Here is a 10,000-nt window from a genome sequence, read left to right as displayed (position 1 = left end):
CCAGGTGTCAGGGCTTGTTTCCAGGTGTCCAGATTGCAGGTCTTGTGCCCACGTGTGCTGGGCACCATGTCCAGGTGTCCAGTCGTGTGGAGACAAAGTGCAGTTGCTTTCCCTGAGGGAGTATATAACTTGTAAGGAGAGGTTGCTCTCTTCCGCACAGAGTCACGCCTCCTGGAATCCTAGTCCCGGGGTGGACGGACAGTCGGCATGCGGTGGGGGATACTGCTGGTGAAGCTCAAGCAAGCAGATGTGCAGCTGAGAGACCTATGAGAGCTCTGCTTTTCAAATTCACAGTTACAGATCTCCTCCTAGGTCTTAGGGGGTGAATCAGAAGTAGGTGATGAGAGCCGTCCGAGCTGTTTCCTGAGGGGCCCGACCTGTGAGGTGATGAGCAGTTTGCCGCTGGGTTAGTGGACCCTGGGTGGCCTAGTCAGCTGCTCTGGGCCTTGACTTTCTCAGTTGGAGAATTAGCCGTTGGTTCCTGCCTCTGATGCCTGCTGGCTGTTGTTAGAGACCCTTCGTCCCTCCTCGTTCCAGCAGATGCAGCCAGTGACCACTCTGCTCCTGCTCTGCGATGGCTCAGAGGCTTCAAGGACGATCTCAGCCCGGCTCAGGCCGGGTGTCACACAGTCAGCTGACACAGGAAGGCCGGGGTAGCCAGGCACAGGGCCAGCAGGAGGCTGGTGGTTACGGGTGTGTCTGTGTGTGTGGGGGGGTGTCTGGGGGAGCGGAGAGTTTTCTGAAATTAGATAGTAGTGATGCAGAACTTCGTGGACACATAAAGACAACCATACCCTGCCTCTAAAACCACTTTCTACACCGGTAAGTCAGGTGGAGCCGACCGACTCCCGGCTGAGCTGAGCAGGCTGCAGCCGGATGCAGTATGAGCTCCGCGGGCACATGAGCCGGACTTCCCCGGAGCCGGGCCAGGCCAGGCCAGAGGACGTGGGGACGCGGGGATTGGGAGCCGAGGAGGAGCTGGGACTGCTGCAGGGAGTAGCATTCTTCAGGTAACTGAATGAGGCAAGAGCGGCAGCTGCGTGCAAGTGTAAGGGGAGCCGGTTAGAAACTCGACTAAGAAGGCGAAGTCAGCTCCTGAAGCCCCAGGAGGATTTGCACTGGACCCCGGAGACGAAGCTCTGTACTGAAGTATACTGTTCCGGGCAGTGAGTCAAGCTGTGTGCAAAACAACAACAACAACAACAAAAACCAACTTCAGTGCGAAGAACCTGCTGGAGGGGCCAGGCGGTGGCGCGCCTGGTTAAGCACACACATTACAATGTGCAAGGTCTCAGGTTCAAGCCCCTGGCCCCCACCTGCAGGGGGAAAGCTTCACGAGTGGTGAAGCAGGGCTGTGGGTGTCTCTCTGTCTCTCCCCCCTCTCAATCTCTCTATCAAATAAGTAAAGATCATTTATAAAAGAATAATAAAAAAGAACATACTGGACAAGGGTGACAGCCAGCTGGTGGTGCAGAAGTCCAGGCAAGAGCTGAGGCTCATCTGACGCGAAGTGGGGCTGCCAGTCCCAGCTGCAGATACCCTCCACGTGCGCACCCATGTGCTGGGAAACGTGGCAAGTGCTGACTCCTCGGGTTCTGCCAAATGCTGCCAGTGGCTAGACCTGGATTCATCTCAGAACCAGGGGCCCTGGATAGATTAGAGCCTCTGGTGAAAATAGTAATTCAGTCCAGTTTGTACATTTCAGAAATATGGATGTCATAATGGAATGTGTCTTGTTTGGCTGGTGTCATTTCCAGAAGTCCACCAGAGTAGCTTATGACTATAGAAAAGGTAGAAAAGCCATCAATATAGAAGCTATTCAAAAATCGTTATCCCTCTTACTTGTTTTCTCTAAGATGAATAGCTACCCCAGTGGGGGTAGTCTGCTGTGGCCTCACGGGTCACAGCTAGAGCTTAAATTACGTGTGCTCCCCATTTTATCTATTTTCTAATACAATTGCCAGGATCGAACCCAGGGCCTCAGCGCCGGCATGTCCACCGTGTAACCTTGACTTGAGTTATCCCCCCTCATTTTCTTTCTTGAATTTGTAAGGGAGGCAGTCGATGTGTTGCGTGGGATACTCAGAAATGAAGGTTATGTTAAGATCTTATTAAAAATCTAGCTATAAGGATCAAAGAACAATTAGTTTTTTTAGATTCCAGTTCTTCTTCTTCTAGCATTTGCCCTTCTTCCGTGGCCAGTCAACAGCGTCAGGTTGAGCCTGATGTCAAGTTTCGAGACCTCCTTTGAATCTGGAGAGGTGGCAGTCGTTTGACTATGTGGGTCATAGTCTGTCTGGAGCCGCAGGGGCAGTTTGGGTCGTCTCTGGCTCCCCAGCGATGGAATATAGCGGCGCACCGGCCATGGCCTGTTCGATAGCGATTGAGGAAGGCCCAATCATAACGTGCTAGGTCAAAGCCGGGTTGACGCTCGCAGGGGTCTGTGATGAGGTGTTTGTTCTTGACCTCAGCTGACTGCCAGCTCTGTTTCCAAGAGTCTGGAACAGAGAAGTTCAGTGTAGGTGTAGGAGACCAGATTGGATGACGAGACGTCAAGCATTGGACAGGGTGGGCGAAGATATCCGCGTATATTGGCAGGTCCGGTCGAGCGTAGACGTGGGAAATGAACTTAGATGATGCTGCATCCCGACGAATATCTGGCTGGTGGGGCGATGTGGCTAAGAACTGGCAGCCATGGAACCGGGGTGGAACGGATGGTTCCAGAAATGATCCTCATGGAGGAATATAATTTGGAATCGACCAAGTGGACATGGGGGCTACGGAACCATCCTGGGGCACAGTATTCTGCAGTGGAATAGCATCATGCCAGAGAGGATGATCGTAGTGTGGAAGCGCTCGTGCCCCATGAGGAGCTGGCCAGTCTTGCAATGATGTGATTCCTCGCGCCCACCTTTGCTGCAGTTTTTATGAGATGTTTGTGAAATGACAGAGTGCGATCGAGAGTAACGCCAAGATAGACTGGCTGGGCTTCATGCCGGATTCTCGTAACGCCAAGCTGCACATTAAGCTCACGCGAGGCCGAGGCATGGTGTAGATGGAAAATAGATGATACCGTTTTTGCAGTGCTAGGGATTAGTCGCCATTTTTTACAGGAATCAGATATCAGAGACATGTCTTTCGTGAGTGTTTCCTCGAGGATGTCGAATTTGGATGCCTGAGTTGCACAGCAGATGTCATCGGCGTAGATGAACTTCCTTGAAGAAGTTTCTGGGAGGTCATTGATGTAAATATTAAATAGTGTAGGAGCCAGAACAGAGCCCTGGGAGAGGCCACTAGAGACAAGTCTCCATCTGCTAGACTTGTCACCCAGATGCACCCGGAATCTTCTCTGTTTTGGAGAAGATTCCAGTAAAATATTGTAAAACAGTGTCCCCTAGTGCTGACCTGAAGAAGTAATTTGAGAGGAATCACTCACGACCTGTTTATAATCTCTATCACCACCTTGTGGCAGTATCTTCAGATAATTCTGTTCTCTTTTCTGTGCAGAATCTTGCATAAGTCTGCAGGTAACATCAGCTTGCAGACTTCCTAGGTAGCTCAGAGTGGAATTGCCTGGCTGAGCTGTTTCAACATTTTTTGGTCAGAATTCCATAATCTTTGAAAAGAAGCCCCCTTATGAGACAGAATTAAGGCCTTTGAGAAAGAAAAGGGGAAATTTTTTTTTTATGTCTGTGAAACAATATAAATAAAAACTCGATCTTAACTGTCAGCTTTAAAACTGTAGCATCATAGCATTAAATTTGACACCTGGATTATTATTCTCAGCTGTACTATCCAGTGGCACTAATTGAATTCACAATACTGTACAGCCATGGCCACTAGTCATTTCTGAGTTGTCCCTCATCCAAACCAAAGCTGTGTGTCCATTAGAACCCCTTTCTCTCCCCCAGCCCTCGTAGCCACAGTCCTGCACTCTCCGAGTCACTGATGTAGTTCTGTCTACCTCCTGTCAGTGAGACCATGCGCTGCTTGTCTGTGTGTGTGTCTGCCTCCTTTCAGCTGCAGTGATGTTTCAGGTTTCATCCATATGGGGTATATCAGAACATCATTCTCTTGTACACAGCACTTTTTTTTTTTTGCTTCAGGGTGTGCTGGGGATTGGTTCCTGGTGGCCAGCCCTCTGTCTCTCTCCCTGCTTCCCTCCCTCCCTTCCTTTCCCTCTCTTTCTATAGAGACAGAAAGAAATTGACAGGGAAGGAGAAAGAGAAACACCTGACGCTTCGCCAGCCATGAAGGTGGGGAGGAGGGGCTTGAGCCCAGGTCTTAGTCGTGGGTACGCCACCACCCAGCCCACATAGCAGTTTTTATCCACTCAGCTTTTGGGAGACATTGGCTTGTTTCCATCCTTTAGCTGTTGTAAACAATGCTTCTGCAAGTGCCGGTGTGGAAGTCTCCACTGACCGACCTCCTGCTAATAACGGGGTTTCGTCTAACTCCTTACGGACTGCCCTTGCTGTTTACACAGCGGCAGACTGCCTGACGTTCCCCACAGCAGTGGACGAGGGAGGGCTTCCGTTTCCCCACATGTAAGCCCATGATTTTTGCCCTCTTTTGTTCCAACTTGCTTTGTCCTGGGTGCCAAGGACCAAACCTGGGCCCCTGTACAGAAGTGTGTGTTTTACCCCCTTACTACATCCCAGGCCCCTTGTTCCATGTTTGAAATAGTCATCCCCATGGGTATGGAGTTGATAATCAATTTTTAAAAAGAGTTTTATTTCTTGATCTATTTATGCGAGAGAGGAGGAAGGGGGAAGGAGAACCAGAGTATCATCTGGCATGTGTCACGCCTGTGCCCCCCAGCACCTCATCTTTCTCTACTGCGCCTCCTCTTGCTCTGCTGGACATGGACTTAGAGTTGATTTGCAAACCCACTAGATGTGCAGTTACTGCCAGGAGCGCTGTAGCCTCTCTGCACAGGAGAGCACTGCTGCCTGCCCTGGGAGCAGCTGTCAGGCACCTAGCACTCCCTTGTCCATGTGCAGAACAGGTAGTCAGCTTCCATGGGCGACTGGGAAATTATTCCAGGCTTGTGCTGACTTTATAGGACGGTAACAGTGGAGACAAAGCAGTTTACAAACTGCCTTTCCAAGTAATCGTGCTAACTGCTAGTGAACGGCTCCTCAGGAAATCCAGTCAGGGTCTTCCAGCTGAAATTCATCTTATAGATTCGACAGGACACTAGATCAGTTTGAGTATTCATGTTTTGCTTTGGTTCTTTAACAATGAACATAGTTAATTTCTGAGTTGAGTGATCTGGGGAACAGTTTATACTTAACTGTTGTTAACTTGGGGGTTTTTAACTTTCTAGTGTGGTGTTTGGTCAGAATGAAAAGGTGTAAAGCAGTATGTTTTCAAGGTGTATTTCTCTTTATAGGCTAGACTCACTGAAAGAACCCTGATACATTCCTACAATGGCCACTGCTCAGCTCTCTCACTCCATCAGAATTTGCAAAGCATCTAAGGTATTTATTAAGAACTAAAAGAAAAATCAATGACTATTTAGTGAGTTAGTGCAGAGTGAAGACTTTAATCTTTGCTCTAAAAAAGCTACGGAATTATCAGTTAATTGGCACATAATGTTCTGTTGGTGTGTGTCTGCATTCTAACTGCCTAATGGACTGGGAGTGTTGGGGAAATTAGGTCCCTCCAGAGAAACTTACTTTGAGGGGCGGTGGTGGCACAGGGACGGAGTAGTAGTGCCAAGACCTGTGCTAGGATCCGGGTTCAAGCCTCTGGTCCCCACCTGCAGGTGGAAAGCTTCCAGAGTGGTGAAGCAGGTCTTCAGGTGTGTGTCTCTCTCCCTCCCTCTCTATTTCCCCTTTCCTCTCTCAGTTTCTCTCTGTCCTTTGAAATGAAATGGAAAGATGGCTGCCAGGAGCAGTGGATTGCAGTGCGGCACTAGACCCTAGTGATAACCCTGGAGGAAAAAAGAAAGAAAAGAGAGACTTTGTCACATGCTTATCTCGTGTCCATATATTTAGATTTTCTGAAGAAAAGGAAGTCAGAAGCAAAAAGGATGCTTAAAGAGAATTCTCTCTGTTAAACATTCACTGCCTGAAGCCGTCAGAAACTTGGGGTGCCCTGTGGTGTCGTCAGATCTGAAGCAGGAGCACTGAGATGCAGGCCTGGGCGGTGGGCGCCCGTGGGAGCACAGTGGTGATGGTGTCCTGGCTCACCTGGACGCGTTTATCTTGTTCCGGGACACTTGCTAAGAATCATTTGTTTATTCATTGAGAGCTTATTATATGATACAGTATTTTACGATACCAGAGAAAAATGATCTTTATCTTCCAGAGCTTAGATTTGATTAGGCAAATACAGTTTATCAGAGATACATCAATATACAAACTGGTCTGTGCATCACATGCATTTGAAAAATGCATTGAAATGGTAAGGACTTAGAGATGGAGTCAAAAATAGTGCGCTGCTTTGCCGCTGAATGAAGCTGCAGTGCCCTGGTTTCTCTTTCCCTCTCTCTCTCTTCCTCTCCATCTCACTCTTTCTATCTGAAAAACAAAAAAGAACTGGGAGGTTTTGCATACAGTAGGATGGTTTGTTTATTCCTCAGGAAGTAAGGAGATGAGAACTAGGTGGCGTCTGGTAGTGAGAGGGATCTGAACACGCTGCAGCCCAGCATAGTCCTGAGGCGGCGTGTTGCAGAGAGTGACGGGCCTCTCCCGGCTGGACTAGACCGTCGTCGCGTGGGGGATGGAGGAGACAGACTTGGATGAGAACCTGAGGGACAAGTTAATCTAGACATAGCATCCAGGCTAAGGGACTTATGTTTTACTCCGCAATGAATAGAAACGTAGTGGGTTTGGTCAGGAAAGGGAATAAAATATTAGGAGTTTGCAGCGGGAGCAGAAATGGAAGATGCAAGGCAAAGGAGAACCGTCAGGACAGAGCAGGCCGTCCTCTCTCTGGCTTGACTTCAGCGCCTGGAGTTCAGTTGTCCTATCTAACAGCGATGACGTCAACAACAACAACAACAAGCAGCCTCGGGACCCCTCTAGATTTCCTGAGCTGGGGAAGGACTCACAGTCAGCTGTCACTTGCTCTTCCCCCAGGTGGCACAAAACGCAAAGACCGGCGTAAGGATCCCAGTTCAAGCCTCCGAACCCCACCTGCAGGGGAGTCTTCACAGGTGGTGAAGCAGGTCTGCAGGTGTCTGTCTTTCTCCCTCTCTGTCTTGCCCTCCTCTCCATTTCTCTCTGTCCTATCCAACAATGATGACATCAACAACAACAACAAGCAGCCTCGGGACCCCTCTTGATTTCCTGAGCGCACACCTCCGGGGCTGCTGAGCTGGGGAAGGACTCGCAGTCAGCTGTCACTTGCTCTTCCCGTTTTAATGAGCAAACTGACCCTTCAGCAGCAACACATCTGTGCGGTTTGAGCAGACGAGCTATTTCCCTAGCAGGTTTCAAGTGACTGTAGTGTTTGTGTGTGCTGTTTGATCCTGAACAACACTCCTGCTAACAGTAGAAGCCAGGTTGATTCAGAACCCGCCGTGTGCTAGGCACTGTGCCGAGATTGTATCCCGTCACCTCGACTAAACCTGCAGTAAAGGACCTGAAGCTCAGAAAAGGCACTTGCCTAATGCCGTGGGACTTGGCAGCACCATCACACCTCGCTCAAGTCGTTAGCGCCCTGTCTTTCTACAGTGACGCACAGTAGCGTCCCCGCTGGCAAGTCACAGTATTTTCACGAAACTCTCAAGGCGCTAGGCGAGGCTAGTGGGTATATTCTGCACAGCAGCCTTTGTCAGGTATGGACGGAGACTGGCCTCACATTCTTGCATTGAATAGGGTATTGATGAAAAGATGTTTATTACAGAAGATAACATGCTCTTATGAAACAGAAGTTGAATATAAGTCATCAGCCATCAGTTCTGGAAAACAATTTAAAATTACCAGCTGGCACTCATGAGGCTTATTTTATGCTGGGATTAAAGACAGCAAAAAGCAGTGTTGTCGACTAATCATCATGACAGAGTGATACAGATTCATGTTGTTGTGCACACAACAACATTGAATGATCTGGTAAACGTGTTGGGATGATACCTCGAGATATCCTGGAAATCTCGTCAGCCACTCGTCAGCGAGTACTCCAACTGTGAGATGACCTGGGTGGGAGGCGCCTCTTAAACTAAGGAACCCCATCGTTATCTGTCACTCCTGTCGTGACATTCTCAGTGGGGCGCGCCACTTAGGGTGGACTTGACAACAGCTTAAGAACAGCTGTAATAAGGAAACAATGTCAGAGCAACTGGATGCGCCACTGAATGTGGCATGCGCCTGTGCGCTCAGCACACACTGCAGATGGAAGCCTCGCTAGTGACCAGTCTCAGGGCGAGAGCGTCAGCATCTGGCAAATTTCCAGCATGAGCAGGGCACAGAGACGTAGAAACACAGCGTTATAGCTGAGTCAAACCCCACCTGGCCGGAGGGTGGGGTGCACAGAGAGGGGGCAAGGTAAACGGGAGAGCTGGTCAGGGACACGATTCTGACAGTTCTCAAGTACCACCCGGGGGTGCGTGAATTCTGTTCTGTATATGTCCGGGGATATCATATGCAAGGCTCACACCTTGGACATTAGCTGTGAAGGACAAATGGAATGACCAGCACTCTTTTTTTTTTTTTTCCAGTTCAATCTTTGGCATTCTTTAAAAAAATTTTTTTTGTTTGTTTTCCCTTTTTTTACCTTTGTTGTTTTTGTTGTTGTTGTAGTTGTTGTTATTGATGTCGTCATTGTTGGATAGGACAGAGAGAAATGGAGAGAGAAGGGGAAGACATTGAGACACCTGCAGACCTATTTCACTGCCTGTGAAGCGACTCCCCTGCAGGTGGGGAGCCGGGGGCTGGAACTGGGATCCTTAGGCTGGTCCTTGCGGTTCATGCCATGTGCGCTTAACCTGCTGCACTACCATCCAACCCCCCTTTTTAAAATTTTATTTATAAAATGGAAACACTGACAAAATGATAGGATAAGAGGGGTACAACTCCACACAATTCCCACCACCAGAACTCTGTATCCCATCCCCTCCCCTGACAGCTTTCCTATTCTTTATCCCTCTGGGAGCATGGATGGACCCAGGGTCATTGTGGGATGCAGAAGGTGCAAGGTCTGGCTTCTGTAACTGCTTCCCCGCTGAACATGGGTGTTGACAGGTGGGTCCACACTCTAAGGACAGGCACTCTTTTACTACTGCAGTAAGAGAGAAGCAGATCTGTCCTGAGCTAGGGTGAAGGTAGTTAGAAGGGAAGGGAGTAGACAGAGATGAGGACGTTCTGGGAGAGAACTGATGATATTTAAAGACTGGATGTGGAAACTGAATGGGAGAAGCTAAAGACGGTTGGTTTTCTTTGTGTGGGCCATTCCAGTCCGCTCACTCTTCTGATGTTTTAGTGGCCTGTAAAGGTATCAGACTTGAATAATTAAAGAAAACAAAACCTGTAGCCTGAGAGGTGGCTCAGTGGATAAAGAGCTGGACATCACGTGCCAGGGTCATGTTCTGGCTCTCTCTCATTAATAAAAATCAAAACAGGGCCATGTGGTAGTACACTGGGTTAAGCACACATAGTGTGAAGCACAAGGATCCCGGTTCGAGCCTCCCACTCCCCACCTGCAGAGGGGATCACTTTGTAAGCAGTGAAGCAGGTCTGCAGGTGTCTGTCTTTCCCTCTCTGTCTTCCCCTCCTCTCTCAATTTCTTTCTGTCTTCTGTAACGACAGTAACGATGACAACAATGGAAAAAAAGATGGCCACCAGAAGTGGAGGATTCGTAGTGCAGGCACTGAGCCCCAGTGATAACACTAGAGGCAAAAACAACAACAACAACAACAAAAAACATCTCATTGTATTTGTAGCAATGACATTTTGGAGCTAAATCATTTTTACTTTTATTTATTTCCAGGGCACAGTTTTCCCATCCCAAATCACTAATGAGCACGAGTCATTGGTAATGGTGAAGAAACTG

General features: G+C 48.7%; 1 protein-coding gene across 1 annotated transcript in view; it reads left to right on the top strand.

The window, feature by feature from the left end:
• Positions 1–5,375: 5,375 nt before the first annotated feature.
• Positions 5,376–10,000, top strand: part of HORMAD2 (HORMA domain containing 2) — a 46,741-nt gene continuing 42,116 nt past the window's right edge. The window contains exons 1-2 of the mRNA XM_060192840.1: positions 5,376–5,483; positions 9,938–10,000. The exon at positions 9,938–10,000 is cut by the window's right edge and continues 79 nt beyond it. Coding sequence (XP_060048823.1) covers positions 5,433–5,483; positions 9,938–10,000 — 114 coding nt within the window. The 5' untranslated portion in view covers positions 5,376–5,432. The remainder of the gene's footprint in view (positions 5,484–9,937) is intronic.

The sequence above is a fragment of the Erinaceus europaeus genome, chromosome 6 (assembly GCF_950295315.1).
Source record: "Erinaceus europaeus chromosome 6, mEriEur2.1, whole genome shotgun sequence".
In the NCBI taxonomy this organism is placed as follows: domain Eukaryota; kingdom Metazoa; phylum Chordata; class Mammalia; order Eulipotyphla; family Erinaceidae; genus Erinaceus; species Erinaceus europaeus.
This window is presented reverse-complemented; position numbering and strand designations above follow the sequence as displayed.